At 40.7% G+C, this 23715-nt stretch overlaps 1 protein-coding gene across 2 annotated transcripts in view; it reads right to left on the minus strand.

Moving 5' to 3' along the window:
• Positions 1-23715, minus strand: part of Cul5 (cullin 5) — a 78796-nt gene that overhangs the window by 21592 nt on the left and 33489 nt on the right. For both annotated transcript variants that reach the window (XM_045145424.1, XM_045145423.1), the window contains exons 4-7: positions 22429-22605; positions 20030-20171; positions 17205-17350; positions 17044-17124 (exon numbers count right to left, since the gene is read on the minus strand). In XM_045145424.1, coding sequence (XP_045001359.1) covers positions 17044-17124; positions 17205-17350; positions 20030-20171; positions 22429-22605 — 546 coding nt within the window. The remainder of the gene's footprint in view (positions 1-17043; positions 17125-17204; positions 17351-20029; positions 20172-22428; positions 22606-23715) is intronic.

The raw sequence follows: 23715 nt of genomic DNA on the forward strand, positions 1-23715 counted from the left end.
CTGGCTAACGTGGGTGCTGGGGAGTTGAGCCTCAAACCGGGGTCCTTAGGCTTCACAGGCAAGTGCTTAACCGCTAAGCCATCTCTCCAGCCCTTTTTCTCCTATTTTTATTTTATTTTTTTATTTTTGGTTTTTCGAGGCAGGGTTTCACTCTAGCTCAGGCTGACCTGGAATTCATTATGGAGTCTTGGTGGCCTTGAACTCATGGTGATCCTCCTACCTCCACCTCCCAAGTGCTGGGATTAAAGGCATGTACCACTATGCCCAGCCACCTTTTTCTTATTTTTAAAAGATAGGGTCTTTCTTACTAAGTTACTCAGGTTGTCCTAGAACTCACTCTATAACCCAGGCAGTCCTTGAACTCACAATTCTCCTGCCTCAGCTTCCTGAACAACTGGGATTATAGGCCTAATGCTACAGGCTTGAATTAAACTAGTTTTGAAAAATAAGTAGTCTTAAAATGGACTTTTTATTATAGGAATGATAAAAAGGTGAGGGTTGTAGAGTAGAGGCAGAAGAGAAGATAACTTTGAAAAGTGGGATGGGACCAGGTGATGATCAATGGTTTATGATTCTGTTATGTTGTCATCTAAGTCACTGTCACAGGTCAGTGTAATAGAAGTAGGCAGGGAACATGGAGTGTGATGGTAGGATTGGTAAAAGAGGCTGTTGAAATAATTCAAGTAAGATGACAAGGGTCAAGGGTTCCAGGAGGCCACCAGAAAAATAACCTTAAAGGGGCAGAAAATTTCAATATCCCTGCTTCCTCATTGTCTTGCAATTACTTATTCTTGTAGGGATCAAATAAAATAGGCCATGACATGTGTAATCCTAGCAATTAGGAGGCTGAGTAGCAGTGGGATCTTGAGTTCTAGGCAAGCCTTGGTTAGGTTACAGAGATACCTTATCCTCCAAATAAAATGTGAGAAATGAAGCAAGGTACACTAAGACTAAGATACCGTCTGAAAAATACATTATCTATCTATATTAGGTAGGGAAAGAATTATGTGCCTCTTAAAAAATTCTGGGAGAAATTACTCTTAGGGCTGGAGAGATGGCTTAGAGGTTAAGGCATTTGCCTGCGAAACCAAAGGACCCAGGTTTGATTTCCCAGGATCAATGTAAGCCAGATCCACATGCATCTAGAGTTCGTTTACAGCAGCTGAAGGTCCTGGTGTGCTCATTCTTGCCCCTGGCCCCTGCACATAAATCACATGAGAAAAAATTACTCTTAGAATTGACATGCTATCAATAATAACTGAGTGTAAATTTAGGTAATGGAGATTTATTACATGGCTCCTCTTCTTTCTTGCTGGGTGTACTGGCAGAGGCCTGTGCAATCTAAAGACTTAGGAGGCTGAAACAGGAGGATCTTCAATTCCAAGCCATGTGGGCCACATAGTAAAACTTCTCAACAAAGAAACAACCAGTAATAAAAACAACAAAAATCCCCCAAATCAGGGCTGGAGAGATGGCTTAGTGGTTAAGGTGCATGCCTATGAAGCCTAAGGACCTAGGTTCAATTCTCCAGGACCCACGTAAGCCAGATGCACAAAGAGGTATATGGAACTGGAGTTCGTTTGCAGTGGCTAGAGGCTCTGGTATGCCATTCATTTTTATTCCCGATCTCTCTCTCAAATAAATAAGCAATATTTTTTTTTTAATCTCCCAAATCATTTTACTTCTTGAAATGTTTACAAATTTCTTAGTAAGTTTCATTTCCAAATGCTTCTTCAAATTTCTAGCTGATTTCTGTTCTACAAAAACAATATACAAGTGAAGTAGCTGACAGATTGTTGCCTTACTTGCTGAGGAACCTCTATTCTGGCTCTGGAGTTTGTATACTGAACACTCCTACTTTCCGCAGTGACAGCATGACGACCACAGCAGGCTCACCTAACCATAGGTAACTAGCAGAGAACAAACAGAAAGTGCAATCTAAATACACTTATTGGGTCATCTGTTCTCTATTTCAGTGAAAACTTTCACTCAAACATTATCCTGTTGGTGGTAGTCCATACTTTTCAGATTCCAAACATCTAGACAAGTATGTTTTAAATTGTGGTAAAGACAGCTTACTGACTTGTGGCCATTTTTTAAAAGGGCATAGAACAATAAACTAAAAGCAGATCATACCTTGTAACAATGACTATTTCATAAAACTTTTGTTCAAGAGATATATAATTAACCTAATTTGTATATATGTTATTGTGTGTGATGTTGAAGTTAAACGGACAAAATAATGAACAAAGCTGCACATAATTTGGTAACTACATCGATGAAAAGCACCAGGAAAGGTCGCTTGTGAAGAACCAACCCTGAAGAATGCCTGCAAGCCCAGCATTTAGGAGAAAGTGAAGGAATCAGGAGCATAAGGCCATCCTTGGCTACACAGCAAACTCAAGACTAGCCTGAACTACATGAGACTCTCAAAAAAAGTACTACATGTTCAGAACTGAATAAAGCATGGTTCATATTTTCTATGGTTTTATAATCCAGCTAAGAACAAAATTATACAGCTAAAAATGCACATAATTCATGAAAACTGTGGAAATAAATACACCATCACCACCCTGTCAACAACACAAGGGCAGAGACTGCTCTGCCCAAGCTATGCCTCCATACCTTGCAAAAGCTGGGCTTGAGAACATTATAAAACAGACCACAATTTTCTAATAAATCTAATGTAGAAACAGTAGATACTACTGGGATTCAAAGAAACTGAAGAAGGCTAGAAAGCTTGTTAGTACTTATTACAAGTTGGTTTTAAAAGACTTTCTTTCAAGCTGGGTGTGGTGGTGCACACCTTTACCCCTAGCACTCAGGAGGTAGAGTTAGGAGGATTGCCGTGAGTTTGAGGCCACCCTGAGACTACATAGTGAATTCCAGGTCAGCCTGAGCTAGAGTGAGACCCTACTTTGGAGAAAAAAAAAAAAAAAAAGAAGATTTTTAAGTTTTTCAAGCTGAAAGTCTCAGGGTGGTTTTGAACTCATCACAATCCTCCTACTTCTGCCTCCTGAGAGCTGAGATTAAAGGTGTATGCTACTACACCTGATTCTTCAAAAAAAATTTTATTTATTTATTTATTTATTTATTTATTTATTTATTTATTTATTTGAGACAGAGAAAGGGACAAAGAGAGAGAGAGTGTGAGAATTGGCACTCCAGGCCTCTAGGCATTGCAAATGAACTCCAGATGCATGCACTATCATGTGCATCTGGCTTACATGGGACCTGGAAAATTGAACTTGGGTCTTTAGGCTTCACAGCAAATGTCTTAACCACTAAGCCATCTCTCCAGCCCAATTTTTTAAATAGGTAGGGTCTCACTCTGGCTCAGGCTGACCTGAAATTCTCTCTGTAGTCTTAGGGTGGGCTCGAACTCTCAGCGATCCTCCTACTTCTGCCTCCCGAGTGCTGGGATTAAAGGCGTGCACCACCATGCCCGGCTGGGTCTTACTTTTGCCCAAGGGATTTGCCAAGGGAAAAGTGGGGGGAGTGAATTATCATGGTTTATTGTCGACAGTTACAGAAGTTGTCAATAAAAAAAGTTTAAAAAAAGGAAAAATAAGGGCAATAAATAATGATACTTTGATTTATTTTTATTTTTTGGTTTTTCAAGGTAGGGTCTTGCCCTAGCCCAGGCTGACCTGGAATTCACTATGTAGTCTCAGGATAGCCTCAAACTCACAGCAATCCTCCTACGTCTTCCTCCCAAGTGCTGGGATTAAAGGTGTGTATCACCATATCCAGCAATACTTTGATTTTTAAATAAAGAAGTAAATATTTTGAAAGAATATTTTATGTAGCAATTTGGATATGGATTATTATACCCTTTCTTCAGTAATCTCTTTTTCAGGAGATTCTATTTCAAGAACATTTAAAGTGTGGGGAAAAGATGCATATAGAAAGATGTTAAGAAGAAACAGACATATAAGGAATGGTAGTTTGAACAGATGGACCCCAATAACATTACAGTTTGTAATTCAGATCTGCAGCTACCTGGTTGGAAGAAATGTCACTGGGCAGAACTTAAGGTCCAGCGCTAAGATATGGGGGTGGAGTTGAAATTTCAATCTAAAGATATGTAAAGTACTGAGTTGGAATTCCTAAAGTGTGCAACGTGGTGTGGCTTTTTCTCTCTCTCTGCTTGGACCTATGAAAGCAGGGCCAGCTTCTTCTGCTATTATGGAACTTCCCCTGGATCTATAAGCTTCAATAAATCCCTTCTTCTAAAACTGTGCCTGATCTGGAAGGTCATCTCAGTGAGCCTGAAGCTGTCTGCTATAGAAGTTGGTACCAGTAGTGGGGTGAGATGAATCTGACCATTATAGATTTCGGTCTTTTGGAAGTTTTGTTTTGGAGGAATGGGCATAGATTTGGTACTTCCAACTGAAGACACCTTCCGGAGTGGTAAGCCGAGTTTTATGAACTGTTCTGATGAGAGTTTGAGAATACTAAATGCAACAAGAATTGTATTTGGAGGCTCAACTTATGAACTTGGAGGCTTGGCTTATGAACTTTCTAAGGGGAAGCAAATACTGCAATGGATTTTGGAAGAACTGGGCTACTAGCATAAGGGTTAACTGTGTTCTGCTGTCCAGGCCCAGAGAGTTTAATCAAAGCAAAATTTGTAATAGACTGATTTGTTTGGCTAAAGATATTACACTGAGAGATTTCAGATTTTTTTTAAAATTTTTTAATTTATTTATTTGAGAGCGACAGACACAGAAAGACAGATAGAGGAAGAGAGAGAGAATGGGCGCGCCAGGGCTACCAGCCTCTGCCAACGAACTCCAGATGCGTGCACCCCCTTGTGCATCTGGCTAACATGGGACCTGGGGAACCGAGCCTCGAACTGGGGTCCTTAGGCTTCACAGGCAAGCGCTTAACCGCTAAGCCATCTCTCCAGCCCGAGATTTAAGATTTTTAAGTTGGAAAACCTCAAGCAAGTTAAAATAACAAGCACTGAGACTAGGTTTAGGTTACTGAAGCTTCTACTGTCAAACACATTAGCAATCTTAAGGAAGATGGCTGAACTGCTTTACATTAAAACAATGGGGAGGATGGCGCTGGAAAGACAGAAATGCAAATGCTTGGGCTGGAGAGGGCTTAGCAGTTAAGGCACTTGCCTGCAAAGCCAAAGGTTCCAGGCTTGATTTCCCAGAACCCATGTAAGACAGATGCAGATGTGCCTGGAGTTCGTTTGCACTGGCTAGAGGCCCTGGCATGGTCATTCTCTCTCTGTTTGCAAATAAATAAATAAAATTTAAACAGAACAAGAAAGAAATGCAAACTCTTTATATGTTGAAGGTATGTACCTTGTTTGATTTTACAGGACTCACAACTAAGTGATAATCTTAAATCTCAGAGAAGACTTTGAAAGGCCCAAGAATCCAGAAGCCCAGAAATACTATCACGCTCCAAAAGGAGCTTAAGCGGGCCCCTGCATACCTCAAATTCCAGGCCCTACTCTCTGCTAGGAAGTAAGTAAAGAATCCCTCTTCTCATTATATCAGAAGGGCGTGAGATAGCCCTCAAGGATGGGAAATGAGTAATGGAGCAAACCACTTATTTGGTTTCTGTAAATAGCCCGCACCATAAGCCTTAGTAGCCCGCACTGTAAGCCATAGCAGCCTGCCTTAAACCACACTTTGTCACCCCCACCCAAGGACCCGTGCAAATGCTGACCACCGAGGTCATAGGAAACTGATTGGTCCACGGGGCAGGGGCTTGAGTAATTTAAACTAATTGGCTTAGAAACTATGGAGTGGCATAAACTGACCGGCTTGCACCGTGTGGGCTCCTGATGTTAAGAAATGATTGGTTTAATGCACAGGCTTTGTTAGAAATCCTATAAAAACTGTCCCATTCCTGCATTTTGGGCTCTGCAGTCCTCTACCCCTGCATGGTGTACGACTGTGGGCCCCAGCATGCTTAGAATAAAAATCCTCTTGCAGTTTGCATCAAGACCATTTCTCGTGAGTGATTTGGGGTGTCGTCATATCCGGGCAGAGCATGGGGTCCCCGTTTTGAGGGTCCTACAACTTGGGACTTTACAACTATCTTAAGTTGGTAAAGACTGTAGAGACCTTTTAAATTGGACTGAAAACAGTTTACAATGTGAGATAGTTATGAATCTATTGGGAGCCAAAGGTGAAATGTGGTAGTTTGAATAGATAGCTCCAACATTCAGTGTTTTATTACAGTTTGTAAATCAGATATACAGCCACCTGGCTAGAGGAAATGTCAGTGGGTGGAACTTAAAGTCCAATCCTAAGACATGGGGGTGGATTTGAAATTCCAATATAAAGATATGCAAAATGCTGAATTGGATTCCTGAAGTGTGCAGGGTGGTATGGCTTTCTCTCTCTCATCCTCTCTACTTGGACCTATGAAAGCAGGGTTAGCTTTTGCTATATGAAACTTCCCCTGGATCTGTAAGCTTCAATAAATCCCTACCTCAATAACTGTGCCTGGTCTGGAAGTTCATCTCAGTGACCAGAAGCTGTCTGCTACAAAAGGATATTCCAGCAAACAACATTTGTAAGAAATAAACTATAAATAATGAAATGAAAATTTTTGGTTATCATTTGAAGACTGGTTCAAGTATATATATGCTATAATGTTATACAATTATATGACATAAAAATGTACAATGCTGCCAGGTGTGATGACATACGCCTTTAATCCTAGCACTTGGGAGGCAGAGGTAGGATAGACATCAGTTCAAGGCCACCCTGAGACTGCATAGTGAATGCCGGGTAAGCTTGGGTTAGAGCGAGACCCTACCTCAAAACAACAAAAGAATTAATCCCAGCACTCGGGAGGCAGAGGTAGGAGGATCGCCGTGAGTTCGAGGCCACCCTGAGACTACATAGTGAATTCCAGGTCAGCCTGAGCCAGAGTGAGACCCTGCCTCGAAAAACCAAAAAAAAAAAAAAAAAAAGAAAAAAAAAAAAGAAAAAAGTACACTGCCATAAATTTTAAATGCTAGAGCATGGGAAGGAAAGGAAGCATGTAGGGAGGGGGAAAAAAAAAAAGGATGGAAGCTGGGCGTGGTGGTGCACTCCTTTAATCCCAGCACTCGGGAGGCAGAGGTAGGAGGATCGCCGTGAGTTCAAGGCCACACTGAGACTCCATAGTGAATTCCAGGTCAGCCTGGGCTACAGTGAGACCCTACCTCAAAAAAACAAAAAAAAAATAAAAATAATAAAAAAGAGATGGAACAAGTAAGAAGCAAAGACAATTGTTGAACCTGGAGGGTAGGTGTGGTGGCCGAGCCTCACTATCCTATTTTTTCTAATAATTACTTCTGAAAGCTTATAAAGCTCTTTAAAAACATAGCTATGAGGGTTGGAAAGACGGCTCAGCAGTTTACGTGCTTGCCGGCAAAGCCAAAGGATGAAGGTTTGATTCCCCAGTACCCATGTAAAGTTAGATGCACAAGGTGGTACATGTGTCTAGAGTTTGTTTGTTTCTCTCTCTCTCTCTTATGTGGGCCAGGGGTGATGTCCACCCTCTGCTCATGCCATCGTTTTCCCCTGCCATTGTGGAGCTTTCCCGCAAGTGTGTAAGCCAAAATAAACCTCTTTTTCCCACAAGCTGCTCTTGGTTGGGTGATTTCTACCAGCAATGTGAACCTGTTTGCAGCACCTGTGTATTGTATTGAAATATTCTTTATGAAAATATTTTAACTAGGCAAAAAGAAAAAAAGGGAGATTGCTATAATTCTCTCCTTATTTCAAATGAGTGAACTTCCTGAGGACAGAGACCATTTAAATTCTTTAATGTTTCTTCCCCATCATTTACCGAAGTGCTATATACATAGTTGATCCTCAATAGATAACTTGTTATGTGAAAAACATATCTTGAATTGGAAAGGACAGTAATAAACCAGCTCTCTCACCTTGTATTCCCTTTCTGTCTCCATTTGCTAGCTTCTGTGAAGAAAAAACCTTTTTGCCATATGCCATCAACTCCTGCATTTGTTTGCCTGAGATGAACACAACTCTAAATCCATAGCAATCTCTCCCCAGAGATCTGCAAGGTGAAACACTTTAACTATCAATGTGCTTGAAGTTTTACCCTTTGCTATACCAAGCCTACACAGGCTTCAAAGACTAGGTCTGAAAAAAAACAAAACAAAACAAAACAAAACAAAAAAAAAACCAACATAGCAGGTACTTAATAAGCATTTGTGGAATGAATGCATTCCCAAGACACGTAAACTAAGAAATATGGTAGATTATTCTAGTGGCATTCAACAATTCTACTCCACTGGAACTTAGTGAAAAACAATTACCTTAGGATTCTCCATTTTAAGATTCTACCACAATCAGGCCCCTTACCACACAAAGATATTCAGGATTTAACTTATTCTATATATGACAAGCTATTTTCAAAATTAATTTCTCTTGGCTTCACTAGCTTGGTTAAGGACTAACTGAATGCCCTTAGGAAATACTAAGGTCAGCACTCTCATTCAGCAGTAGAATTCGTCAACTTCTTAGGCTTCTTCTTCTTCTTCTTCTTTTTTTTAAATAATAAGGGTAATAAATAAACCCTTTGGGTCAGAACCTGAAAGCTGGCAGTTGTGTTCCCAACTTCAAGTAAAAGCCTGTCAACTGTAGAAGCTAATTAAGCAGAACAGCAAAAAGATTTGTGATAATAGTCCTGGGGGAGACAGACAGTTCCAAGTTTCGAATCCAGTTTCCTTCCTTTTAGTATTACCCTAACCCTTTCCACAGTGGATTTTACAGGAACCAAACATATCTATCTCTTAAGAGATAAATTCTTATCCTCTGAAATTAAGATTGCTACCTAATTACATGCATATGCATATATATATATATATATATATATAATGTACACACATACATACACATTTTATGTAATTTATTTGTCAAATTATGTGTCTCTTCTTTACATATGCCAAAATGTTTAACATTATCACCAAGAATTAAGGTTCTAAAACAAACAGAATAAGAGAGAAGCCAGGCATAGTGGCACATGCCTTTAATCACAGAAATCGGGAGGCAGAGGTAGGAGGATCGCCTTGAGTTCAAGGCCACCCTGAGACTACATAGTGCATTATTCCACATCAGCCTGGGCTAGAATGAGACCCTACCTCAAAAAAATAAAAAAAGAGAAAGAAAGAATGAATGAATGAAATAGAACTAGATTTAATACAATCCTAGACTCACCATTTCCTAGTTGTGAAATTAGAGCAAACTCTTGTTTGAACTCCATTTTTTCCCTTTGTAAAACAGGAACAATAACAGCACCTATTTAGTATTTATGCTTTTAAAATCCATCTTATATACTACCTCCATTGCCATCAACTTCTTATCCAGATTATCAGCCTGTTCTAAACTACCTCACTGCAGACCATCCCTCACTTCAAAGCTGTGGTGGCTTCTCACTGTTCTGCTTTCCTGTATCACACTGGTTATAGCCTGGACTCATTAAACTTTCCCTATTTCTACAAGGTATTAGCTCATTCCTGCTTCCAATGGTTTACATGAGCTCTGCCCTCTGACTCACTCTGCATACCTTGGGGTCTCAGCTCTGATATGGTGCCTGCAGTGAGACCTTTGTGACCATATCCAGAAAGCAAAAGCAGCAGCAGGAGCATACCAGCTTCTAAGACACTCTCCACAGCATTACTAGATTTTGTGAGTACCTCCTTCTAGTTACCTGTTTATCTCTACTAGGATGCTAGCTCTATGCAGACACTGTCTTGTTAATGTTATCTGCTATACCACAGGGACTAAATAACCATTTATGGAGTGAATGAGCACTTACATGAGAAGCTGGAGGACTGTAATGTCTGGTTGCAGAATTCTCTACTAGGGGACCAGCAACCAACCAAAGTGAAATCTTGTCATCCACAACATCCCTATGGAACCTTACACCAGAAAGAAAGCAATCTAATGGACTGCAGCATCAGTAAATCTAATTACATAAAACAGCTTTTTTTTTTTTGAGCTACAATTTATTTTTACACTAATTTAGGAAGAAAATGATTGTTGCAGTCAGTTTCATGTTGCTGGGATGAACATCCAAACCAGGCACAGGTTATGGGAAGAATGGGTTTATTCAGACCTTATAGATCCAGGGCTGGAGAGATGGCTTAGTGGTTAAGGTGCTTGCCTGCAAAGCCTAAGGACCCAGGTTCGATTCCCCAGAACCCATGTAAGCCAGAAGCACATGGTGGCACATGCATCTGGAGTTCATATGCAGTGGCTGGAGACACTCGTGTACCCAATTCTTTCTCTTTCTCTCTTGCAAATAAAAAAATAAAATCTTTTTAAAAACCACCTTTATAGATCCAGGGAAAGTTCCATCAGTGGCGGAAGAAGTTGCTTCCATACATTCAAACAGAGAGACAACTTGCAGCAAGGAAACACCAGCACCAGCTCACACACCAGACAGCACTGAGCAACAGGGACCCAGGCAGAGCTCAGAACTCCCTGCATACCTTTTTGGCTGAATTCAGATGCACCTTCAACACACCTTATGGCTAGACCCCAGGATCCACCCCTAGTGGATCCTCCAGCCAGACAGCTGGAGACAATCTTTAATAAAACACATGAGACTGTGAGGGACATACATTCAAGCTACCACAATGATATTTTTATAAATTTGAGCCATAGGATCTAAGAACAAGAAGTGATTCTATTTTTTCAAGTCTACTTCTGTTACTGATAGCATTTGCAAGTTTTTACTTCTAGTAGGTTTTCCATATTTCCTGATAAAAACTTTCCCATATATTTAACTTTCTTTGTTGCAACCACAAATGAGGTTTCCTTAATATACCCACTAATTATATACTAGTATGGTGCACAAAGGCTATTGATTTTTTTGGTTGTGTGTGTGGTATGGATGCATTCTGTGTGTGCAGATGTGTGTGCATGTGTGCAGAGGCCAGAGGAGGATGTCAAGTGCCTGTCACTATTGCTTTTCTACCTCATCTCTTAAGACATGGTCTCTCAATAAACCTGGAGTTCATGCCATTTTTCAGTTACTTATAGCTGACCAGGGAGCCCCAGTGATTCTGTTTCTGCCCCCTCAGGGCTGGGGTTATAGGTGTGCACAACCACACCCAGCTTTTTTAGATGGGCAGAACCATACCCACCTTCCCCCAATGCCTGGAACTCATGGGGTTAAGGCATGGGCAACCCCACCTGGCTACATACCCAGCCTTTTACATAGGTGCTGGTGATTGAACTCAGGTACTCATGCTCTTAAGCAAGCACTCGGTCCCACTATGGCATCTCAGCAGCCCTGGCTACTAAGGATTTAACATTAATTTTATATACTGTGGCTTTACTAACTCATTTTATTTGAATTAGCTTTATCAGTGATTGGGGTTTTCCCTATTAGGCTACTGTATAATCGCCAAACTAAGACTGCTCAATTCTGTTTATCAATTCTTTGTTTCATCTTGTATTTTTCGAGGTAGGGGCTCAGTCTAGCCCGTTCTGACCTGGATTTCACCATGTAGTCTCAGGCTGGCATAGAACTCATAGTGATCTTCCCACTCCGTTTCCCAAATGCTGGAATAAAGGCAGGCACCACCATGCCCAGCAACAAGATCATTCTTTTTTTTTTTTAAATTATTTATTTATTTATTTGAGAGCGATAGACACAGAGAGAAAGACAGAGAGAGGGAGAGAGAGAGAATGGGCGCGCCAGGGCTTCCAGCCTCTGCAAACGAACTCCAGACGCGTGCGCCCCCTTCTGCATCTGGCTAACGTGGGACCTGGGGAACCGAGCCTTGAACCGGGGTCCTTAGGCTTCACAGGCAAGCGCTTAACCGCTAAGCCATCTCTCCAGCCCAAGATCATTCTTAACAAGAAACTAACTGATAATCTAAAAGGATTTGCACTGGGGGCAGAAAGAAGACAAAGATCCTCCAAAATATTACCAGAATTAAGTGACAATACATTTAATCCGCTCAAGGAAATGGGGGAGGGGCATTAAAACTAGACAGAAAAAAGCATGTACTCTGAACCTTAAAATATCTAAAATAATGATATAAAACTCATAAACAAGGGGCTAGACAGGTGGCTCAGCAGTTAAAGAAGCTTGCTTGTAAAGCCTCAATGCCTGGGTTCAATTCCCCAGTACCCATGTAAACCAGTACCCATGTAAACCCAGATGCACAAAACAGTTCATACATCTGGAGTGTGTCTATAGCAACAACAGGCCATGGAGCAGCCATACATATACACACACACTCCCTCTCTCCTCTCAAATAAATAAAGAAACAAATGTAAAAAAGAAAAAGAAAAACAACCAACAACTCATAAACAATGAAAGAATTTCAGTAAACTGCTAAGTACTACATGGAATTTTCCTTACTTTATCACCTATACTTTTATCAAGCTTGGCCTTCCAACTAGGTGCCACCTAGGTGAAAGATGGTGTATTCCACACAAAGTACACATACGTCTAAAGGCTTGTTTGCGTTAGTATTTTGGAAATTAATCAGGTTCAGAAGACTGGCTTATATTAATAATTCCAAAGAGCATAAATGCCAAAATTATATATATGTTTTTTGTTTGTTTTTCAAGATAGGGTCTCACACTGGTCCAGGCTGACCTGGAATTAACTATGTAGTCTCAGGGTGGCTTCGAACTCTTGGTGATCTTTGTTTTTTGTTTTTGTTTTTGTTTTCTGAGGTAGAGTCAGGCTGACCTGCAATACACTATGTAGTCTCAGGGTGGCCTCTAACTCTCAGCAAAGCAATCCTCCTACCTCTGCTTCCTGAGTGCTGGGGTTAAAGGTGTGCGCCACCATAGCCACACCTGGCTCATAGGTGATCGATCCTCTTACCTCTGCCTCCCCAGTGCTGGGATTAAAGGCATGCGCCACCACACCCAGCAAAATTTTACGTATTTTAATCTTAAATTCAAATGTTACTATGTAATCTCATAATGAAGGAGAAATAGGAAAAACTAGCTTCTTTTAGACAGTTTCACAGTTAGAAACAGAGGCCTGGAGAGAACCAATGCCACCTCACCTTGGCATAAATGGAACTCATGTTTGACTGACATTCATCTACAACAGCTGCAGTGTCCCCTGCTGTCCACAGTCTAGCCTGTTGCTTAGATAGGCAGCCTTCACTATCTGGGTGGGCCGGCCCTGGAGCCTACCCCTCTGCATATAAAAACCAATTTGGTTTTCCCCTTTACATACCTGAATCTGACAAAATAATACATTTTTAATCCACTACAAAGGCTGTCTCCAGCATTCCTCCACTCTCTCTTTATTCCCTCACTCTGCCTCTCCTTGCTCTGGTCACAGGGATACATGTGAATCTGGGTCCACCCAGCCAGCCTGGTTGAGGGGAGAGCAGAGTACTGTTTTGGCCTGGGTCATTTTCTGCTTCATACTTTGGAGTAACTTCTCACTTTAATTACATGTATCATTTTCCTTTGGTCTCTGAATCCACCACGTGTTTAGTTCCCTTATATTCTAGTTCTACCACATGGATATTTTCTCTAACTCTGGGCCTGTTACCTGTAATTTCTCTAAACTTGGGGCAAACATGGGTGTAACTCTGCCTATTTCTCACTGCCTGGCACTTTCTCCTATTCTCAAAGCATCACCACCACTTTTAACTTTCTTCCATGGGGAAGCTCAAGATGGATGCTGTGCCTTCCATACATGATCCTTCTAAATCTCTCCACACAGGTCTAATCGTCCATTTGCTCATGGCTCTGCTCCAGCCTCCCTCCCTAAAGACCTCCACTTCTCCAAAATGAATCTTATGGACTATGCTGTGTGTTGCATTGTGACTGTGCTCTAGGCCTTCCTCTTAGATTGCAACTTCCCTTAAATAAACCCCATAATTTGTGATTCTTCCCTAAATAAACTTAATTCATAAATTATCCTTCTTGAGTCTGTGTTTATCAATTATTTGTCAGAAATAGGACAGGACGTAAAATTGGGGTTCATCAATTTTGGGGACCTCTCCTATACTCGCAAATCCTGCATCAGTATAAAGTTACTATAATGGCAAGCTTAATATACCATGTGCCATCACACTTGGCTTTCTATGAGACTCTTCCTGCCTTTTTGGTTTGTTTTATTTTTCTTTCCTTTTTTTTTTTAAAAAAAAAAACTTTATTTATTTGAGAGAAAGAAAAAAAGAGGCAGATAGATAGACAGGAGAGAGAGAGAGAGAATATGGGCATGGCAGGGCCTCCAGTCACTGCAAACAAACTCCAGATGCATGTACCACCTTGTGCAGCCGGCTTACATGGATCCTGGGAAAATTGAACCAGGGTCCTTAGGCTTCACAGGCAAACACCTTAACCGCTAAGCCATCTCTCCAGCCTTATTTTTTATTTTTTTCTTCAAAGAAGGGTCTCACACTAGCCCAGGCTGATCTGAAATTCACTCTGTAGTCCCAGACTGGCCTAAAACTCAATGATCCTTCTATCTCTGCCTCTCGATACTGGGATTAAAGGAGTGCACCACCATGCCTGACGCTATTAGAGAATCTTCTAATCTGTAGTTTTTAGTATAGAACGTGACCACTTCTTATTAGCTATCCAAACAGTATTCCTCCATATTTTGTTATATCAAACTAAAATCCAGGACTGTGTGTCCTTTTAGCTTAGTAGTGTTTTGCTATCATAACATACTTCACTTTACATGTCACTTCTCTTTGATTCACTTTTGTGATACCAGGGACTAAACTCAGGGCTTTGGCATGCTAGGAAAGCACTCTATCACTGACTGAGCCATACCCCCAGTCCTGTCATTCTCTTTGGAAACTAACTAACACATAATTAAAAAATACGATTTATATAATATAACGACCTCTAAGCTCAGTTGTTTTTAGCACAGTAATATATATATATGTATTAAGTTTTCAACTCCCAAACAATTAATCACATAATTTTGGTGCTTATCTCTTCTGAAATAAAATTTGTTGTAAAAATATGGAGTGGGTCCTAAATAATATTAATCTGTGTTGTTGAAAGTCAGAACCAGCCAGGTGCGGTGGTGCATGCCTGTATCCAAGCACTTGGGCAGCAGAGGTAGGAGGATCGCCGTGAGTTTGAGGACACTCAAACTACATAGTGAATTCTAGGTCAGCCTGGGCTAGAGTGATACCCTACCCCAGAAAAACAAAAGTCATAACCATAACCTTGGGAGAATAAGCTGGGATAGTAACTTGAAGTGGACATAATGCAGTTTCTAAAGAGCTGGTAACTCTTGTTCTGGCAATTTCATGGGTATGCTCATTTTGTGACAGTTCACCTATTATATATTCAAGATTTCTGTACTTTTGAGTATAGGTTATACTGCAATGGAAACAATTGATTTTTAAAACTAAGTAGGAAATCAAAACAGAATGAAAGCATTAAAAAGCCCTCTTGGTCAGGCGTGGTGGCACATGTCTTTAATCCCAGCACTTGGGAGGCCGAGGTAAGAAGATCGCCGTGAGTTTGAAGCCACCCTGAGACTACAAAGTGAATTCCAGGTCAGCCTGAGATACAGTTAGACCCTACCTCGAAACCCAAAACTACAAAAAAAAAAAAAAAAAAAAGGAGCCCCCTTGTAGAATCTATAAAATACATTTTGAAGGCATGTCATATTAACTTGTTTTTTTCCTTATTTATTTTTATTTATTTATTAGAGACAGAGAGACAGAGAAATAGAGAATGGGCTCAACAGGGCCTCTAGCCACTGCAAACGAATTCCAGATTCATGTGCCACCATGTGCATCTGGAATACGTGGGACCTGGAGAATCAAACCTGGGTTCTTATGCTTTACAGGCAAGTGCCTTAACTGCTAAGCATCTCTCCAGCTTTACACTTGCTTTGTTAAAACAAAAACCTTAGCCATGAGTTTGAGGCCACCCTGAGACTACATAGTGAATTCCAGGTCAGCCTGACCTAGAGTGAGACCCTACCTTGAAAAGCAAAACCAAACAAAAAACAACAAAAAAAAAGGAGCTACAGAAATCTCTTTTTCCATAAACAACCTGACTCACCCTAGAAAGGAGTTCCCCTTTCCTAAAATTAAGATTCTTGGAAAGTTTAAATTTGATCATGGGGGCTCAAGTGTGGTGGTACCCACTCTTAATCCCAGCACATGGGAAGTAGGGTAAAAGGGACTGCTGGCCTAGTCATTCAGCAGGCATAATGGTGCTGAGAAGAAGTGAAAGAGTGCAATATCTCAATCACACCTCCCATGGCTCAGGGTCCATAGCGGAAGAGGTGACAAAAAGAATCTGGCCACCCTGAGACTAAATGGTGAATTCCAGGTCAGCCTGGGCCAGAGTGAGACCCAACCTCGAAAAACCAAAACAAAAAAAAGCCAAAAAACAAAAAAGCACACCCACCAATGTTCAGGGAATTTTGAAGAAGAGAGTAGAGGAACCAAAGGATATGAGACAATATCCAGGAGTGCTGACTCCCCCCACTGACTGCTGCTCCCACAACTCATAACCCATAATAACATGGTGAACATCCACAATCCCATAAAGATGGACCCTCTGTTGAAAGGAGACAGGGAGGAGGGGCACGAAGGTACCAACATATCATGCATCCTTACAAATTTTCTACTGAACTAAAACAAAAAAGAAACAATTGAACGAATAAACAAAATTAAAATTAAAACTCCCACTGCAATTGGGGATCAACCTATAGATACGAATCCTTCTGGCCCATGTCAGCAGGTACTAATAAACACTGCTCCCTTTAAAAATAAAATAAGAAATAAGATAGATATTTAGATACATATCAAAATTAAATGCTGTTCAGTAAGCATAGTAAAGTCTAGAGAAGGATAACAAGTAGGTTTTATTCTACCCCCAGTTCTGAACAACAGTATATTAAGAAAATGTCTTTGAAGGAGTTATGCCTTTGCTTCTTGGGAAAAATACTGCAACCAATTGAAAATGTTGTCTAAAGACATGAGAAAGATAAATCATATCATCGATGTCATAGATTTGTCAGCCCTGTGGTATATTACTTTAAAAAGTCCGGCTAAAAGTACAATTACAAATTACTTACTGCTTCAACAGAGTTGCATTCTCGCCTTGTTTCTAAGTAGCGCAGCGCTCGCTTTTCTTCTTCCTTTAACTTAGCGTCTGCCTGTCCAGAAGCATAAGAACAATCATTTTAGAAACCAAGAGATGAGTTTAAATCACCAAATGTACTAAGCTGGGACTTACATATTTCATGTAATTCTGCACACCATTTTGCTGTAAATATGATGGTGCCTGTGTTCTATAAAACCTCTCTGTTGAATCCAAGTATGCCTTCTCAAAATTGTCCCTGTAGATCTGAAGCTTATCCTCAGGATTCGAGCAAAGGTTAACTGAAAAAGAGAAAACAGAAATTTACTTTAGGATCTCAATCAGTATTCGGAGTAAATAAATGAGTACCACATCTGAGACATAAGTACCTGCAAGATGACAGGGCTCCTGAGAAATTACACACCAAAAACAAAATCCTTCTGCTTTGTACCATGATTTTGTAAGAAATATATTAGTTATGTAGACTATTTTACTGAATTTTTAAAAAACATTTTTATTTGAAAGAGAGCAACAGAGAAAGTGTTGGCACACTGGGTCTTCCTGATAACGTAAATGAACTCCAGCCATATGTGCCACTTTATACATCTGGCTTTATGTGGGTACTAGGAAACTGAACCCAGGCCAATAGGCACCGCAAGCAAGCACCTTTAACTGCTGAGCCATCTCTCCAGACACTACTTTATTTTTTAAATTTATTTATTTTTTGTTTTTTCAAGGCAGGGTTTCACTCTAAGCCCAGGCTGACCTGGAACTCACTATGTAGTCCCAGGGCGGCCTCAAATTCAGGGCAATCCTTTACCTCTGCCTCCCAAGTGCTGGGATTAAAGGTGTGTGCCATCACACCCAGCCCCTACTTTATTTTTGAGTATAAGAGAAACTAACTTCTAAGGCTGGGTGTGGTGATGCACACCTTTAATTCTAGCACTCAGGAGGCAGAGGCAGGAGGATCACTGAGAGTTCAAGGCTACCCTGAGACTACATAGTGAATTCCAGGTCAGCCTGAACTAGAGTGAGACCTTACCTTTAAAAAAAAAAAAAAAAAAAAGAAAGAAAAAAGAAAAGAAAGAAACTGATTTCTAAATCAATGATGAAGAAACCAGTATCACAAAACAAATGGCATTTTAACTGAATCTTAAGAATCAATACAGACTGGCATAGGCAACCAGAAGCAGAAAGAATCCACTAAAGAGGCTGTCTAAACAATTGTAGAAACTAAGATGGAATGAAAACTGAACAATCACTGTGAAGAATTTCAAAACTCAAACTAGGTAGCCTGAATTTAGCTTGATGTAGCATTAAGGTATGAGATGAAAACAAAACAAAACAAAACAAAACCTGAAGTTAAAAAAATTAATCTTTGTGGGGTAGGGCGATGGCTCAACAGGTAGGAGTGCTTGCCACAAAAGCATGAAGGCCCTGAGTTCAATATCCACTATCTAGGTAAACAGCTGGGCATGGCTATGAACATGGTAGCCCCAGTCCTATTGGAAGCAGAGACCAGAGAATCTCTAGGGCTTATTGGTCAGCTGATCTGATTAAAAGGGCAGCTCTGGGATCTGTTGCGAGGCAACAATGCATAGAGATCTATAGAGAAAGACAACTTCCATCTTCCTCTGGCCTCTGCATATATATGCATGGGCTGTGTGCATCTGTACACACCTATATACACACCACACATATTTCCTACACACTAGCATGCACATAAAATAGTTAACCTTGTGAGCAGTATATGGGCTAAATCATAGCAAGAAAATTATTATATGAAATATGCACTGCTGACACAAGCCTTCAATTGCAGCTACTTAGGAATCTGAGACAGCACGATCCAAGTCCAACGTCTTCCTGGGTAACTCAAAGAGTCACTGTCTCCAAACAGAAACAAAAATAAAAAAAAAAATTTAAGGGGTATAGTCCAATGCTAGCATATGTGAAGCCTTTGGCCTCAGTATTACTCTCTCCACCCCCCCAAATATAAATAAATAAATAGTGATTTTTATGTCAGCAAAAAATGTGGTCTAGGGGGCTGGAGAGAAGGCTTAGTGGTTAGGGTACTTGCCTGGCAAGCCTAAGGACCTAGGTTCAATTCCCCAGAACCCATGTAGACGAGATGCACAAGGTGGTGCATGCATCTGGAGTTTGTATGCAGTGGCTAGAAGCCATAGCATGCCCATTCTCCCCCCGCCCCGCCTCCTTCTCTCTCTCAAATAAATAAATATACATTTTTTAATGTGGTCTAGCTGAGCAGGGTGGCACACATCTTTAATCCCAACACATGGGAGGACAGGTAGGAGGATCATTGTGAGTTCGAGGCTATCCTAAAATTGCATCATGAATTCCAGGTCAGCCTGGGCTAGAGTGAGACCCTATGGCAAAGAAAAAAAAATGCAGTCTCTTGGACTGGAGAGGTGGCTCAGCAGTGTTCAGATGAGAACATCGGTGTCAGAAGCTAAGGAGGAAAGATGGGCACAGAAAAATAACTTTTTTGGGGGGGAGTTTCAAGGTAGGGTCTCACTCTAGCTCAGGCTGACCTGGAATTCACTTGTTTCAGGGTGGCTTTCTCGCAGCAAACCTTTTAACTCTGCCTCCTAAATGCTGGGATTAATGGCGTGTACTACCACGCCCAGCTCAGAAAAGTAACTTTTGGGGACATAAATACACAACCAGTTACTTGGTATGAGCTATAGATCAAATGTACATTTTCCTAATTCAGGGCACTGGAAAGATTTCTTAGCCAGGAAATTAATGATACAGAAGAAATTTGACAACAGGAACTCACAGTTTTGCAGGTTTCTCTAAAGTAGAATTATACCACTTGTGTACTCAAAATCGAAAGTTTAAGTTTAAGGTATAAACAAGTTGATGTTACTTTATATGCTAGTAAATGTGAAGCCTGATAAAGCTATAATTACCCTAGGCTTTCCATGAAAGGAGAGTTATGATGGGAAAGGTTCAGAACATACCATAGGATTCTCTGACTCCAATGACCAGCTGAGAGTCAAAAGCTTCTCCTAACCTCTCGGCATGTACCAGCTTCATGGCACTGTCCTGGAGTCGGCTCTTTATATTGGAAAAAATTGACTCATTCCATGTATCAAGCATGAGCTAGGGAAATAAGAAAACATGGCATTATTTTCAATTATTAACATGCCAAGTGTGTCTGTCTTTGTCTGTCCTTCTTCTCCCCAAACCCCCTACAAGTTTTAATGAAAATAGTTAAAAAAGACAATCTTAGGTCTGCATTCACTTGACACTTTAGGAAAGTATACACAGTATAATGGTAAAGGGTAATGTTTCTTTATCACACACAGCTGAGTTTGAACCCCAGCTCTGTTATTTACAGGCATTCCTAGCTGTAAGATGGTTAGCAGGACAAATTAAACAAAACAATTCATGTAAAATGTTGCTTCTTGCCGGGCATGGTATTGCCCATGCCTTTAATCCTGGCACTTGGGAGGCAGAGGCAGTAGAACTGCCATGAGTTCAAGGACATCCCGTGACTACGTAGTGAATTGCAGGTCAGCCTAAACTAGAGTGAGACCCTACCATGAAAAACAAAACCAACCAACCAACAAATAAAAAAAAAAAACAAAATAAAATAAAATAAAAAGAGGTTACAATTTCAACAGCATCTAAAAGTGTCTCCCCCCCCCCTTCTTTTTTTTTTTGAAGAGGGTCTTGCTATAGCCCACGCTGTTCTGGAATTCACTATGTAGTCTCAGATTGGCCTCCAACTCAAAGCAATTCGCTTACCTCTGCCTCTCAAGTGCTGGGATTAAAGGCATGTGCCAACATGGCCTGCCTCACTTTTTATTTTGTAATACATTTCTCAACTTTAACTTATTTCTAGCACTGAAGGACCAGGGGTATCTGAATATATAGCACCCCTTTCAGTATTAAGCCAAATTTTGTTTTGTTTCCACACAAGGTCTTATGCAATACAGTCTGGCCTCAAACTTGCTACCTAATTGAGGATGACCTTAAAATCCTGGTCTTCCTTCCTCCACTTCCTGAGCACTGAGATTACAGACATGTGCCACCATACCAGCTTCAAAGCCAATTTTTTTAAAACATTTTTATTATTATTTATTTGACAGAGAGAGAGAGAGAGGCAGAGACAAGGGGAGAGGGAGGGAGAAAGAGAATGGGTGTAGCAGGACATCAAGCCATTGCAAACAAACTGCAGACACATGTACCACGTTGCACATCTGGCTTATGTGGGTTTTGGGGAATTGAACCTGGGTCTTTTGGCTTTGCAGGCCAGTGCCTAAACTGCTAAGCCATCTCTCCAGCCCTAAAGCTAATTTTAAGACTACAACAGGGCAATAATGCCCATAGCCCACTATTTCAATGATTGATTTTTGTTTGTTTGTTTGTTTGTTCCAGGCAGGTTCTCACTCTAGTCCAGGTTGACCTAGAATTCACTATGTAGTCTTAGAGTGGCTTTGAGCTCATGATGATCCTCTTACCTCTGCCTCCCAAGTGTTGGGATTAATTGTATGCACCACCACACACAGCTTAATGCTTGAATTTGTTACTGTAACCATCACAGCAAGCAAATAAGTTGTGTCTGTGTTACACAAACTCTTTGGAACAGCTGATTCTCACAAGCAGGAAGGTGCTTGGTAAGTGAGGACAGAAAGTTAAAAGGCAGTTGAAAGGGAAGGCTGGGATCACTTCACCATCACAGATAGGTTTTTTTTTTCCATTACATCGTAACTCATTAGTAGACACAAGCTTTTAATTAAAAAGCATGCAAAATATAAAAATAAGCATAAACTGGCTTTAAAATAACTAGAAGTAAAGGATTATAATGACCAATGTCACACAAGTTATCAAGGACAAATGGGCCTGGAGAGATGGTTTAGTGGTTAAGGCACTTGCCTATGAAGCCTAAGGACCCAGGTTTGATTCTCCAGGACCCAGGTAAGCCAGATGCACATGGTGGCATAAGCTTCTGGGTTCATTTGCAGTGACTAGAGGGGCCTGGAAGCACCCATTCTCTCTCTCTAATAAACTATATATATGTATCTCACACATATGTATGTGTGTGTGTGTGTGCATGTGCGTGTGTGTATATTATATATCTGGTTTCTGAAAGGGAAAAAGCAAAACAAAGTGCAAGAAAGAACAGAGAAGTGAACACTGACGATAAGTCAGGGTGAGGCAGAGGAATCAGAGCGGAGGACAGCCTAAATTTAAGACACAGGCAGAGGGAGGAAGAAAATATCATTACTCAGAACCTTTAAGAAGGAAAAGGAATTTACATGGGAAGTAGAGAAGCTTAAAGTCTACACGACTTTGAAATGCCAAGTAACTTTCATGAAGAATGCTAGAAAAATGACAGGAAAAACTGACTTACCTTCCTAACAATACTGTCTTCCATATTTGACTTCTTATTGCTGCTTTGTTTACCCATTAAAGTAACCTCTAGTTGACAAAAAGGTTTTGGTAAAATATCACATTGTGTAAAAAATTTTCTCCATTCAACAATATAGGCCTTTAGCAAAGCTGTGTCATCTTGATGGCTCAGTACGCGCTAAAATAAAAAAAAAAATACTAACATGAAATAAATGCATAGAACTTTGAAAATTAAGAACAAAACACATTCAAGAGATTCTTGAGATGAAGACAAAATTATAACATATGTTCCTAAAAATCTTGTACACAAATGTTCATAGCAGCTTCAGTCAAAACACAGAAAGTGAGACAAGCATAGTGGCAACATGCCTTTAATCCCAGCACTTGGGAGGCCAAAGTAGGAGGACAGCTGTGAGTTCGAGGCTACACTGAGACTACATAGTGAATTCTAGGTCAGCCTTGTCTAGAGTGAAATCCTACCTCAAAAAGCCAAAGCAGAGCAGAGCAGGGCATGTGTACTCAGGAGGCAGAGGTAGGAGGATCGCCGTGAGTTCGAGGCCACCCTAAGACTCCATAGTGAATTTCAGGTCAGCCTGGGCTAGAGTGAGACCCTACCTCAAAAAACCCCAAAACAAACAAACAAACCCAAAGCAGAGCCAGTAATATAGAAAAGACATATAAAGTGACGAGAAAGGAAGGGAGGGGAGTATTTAATAGGATGGTATTGTATATATATAAGTAGAAGAATAGATTAATGAGGGTGAAAAGGCCCGAGTGAGGTCAGGGGAAGAGACTGAGTAAAGGAAAGGTGGAGGGAGGGCTAATCAAAGTCTAATCTAAGAGGATATAAATAAATCATGAAAACCTACTTTTTTGGACAATGGAATACTCAGGAGCCATAGATTGTTACTAGAAAATTTTCAGTGACAGGGATGGGATGCCTTCCAGTGAGTTGTTGGCCAGGGAGTCCCTGGTGCCCCCAAAACATTACAGGCCACTGCTGAGGCTCTTGGTTTCCCATCAGGAATAGATGGTAAGACCCTACTGCTGAAGACTCCACATACTTGGGCTGCAAGGCCACTGAAAAATCCTGCTGAACTGAGCTGATAACCTCCTCCATGTAGACCAGTTGACAGAAAGCTGGAAGAAGCCATTCTGCATGCAGTTCAATGGGAAAAAGAGAAATCACCAGTGAAGATACTCAACAGTAGACACTGCAAGCCTTATATTTGGCCAGCAAGGCCAAATGAGCCAATGGGTACAGTGACATGTCTGTCATGGTGGAAAC

This window comes from Jaculus jaculus, chromosome 3 (assembly GCF_020740685.1).
Source record: "Jaculus jaculus isolate mJacJac1 chromosome 3, mJacJac1.mat.Y.cur, whole genome shotgun sequence".
In the NCBI taxonomy this organism is placed as follows: domain Eukaryota; kingdom Metazoa; phylum Chordata; class Mammalia; order Rodentia; family Dipodidae; genus Jaculus; species Jaculus jaculus.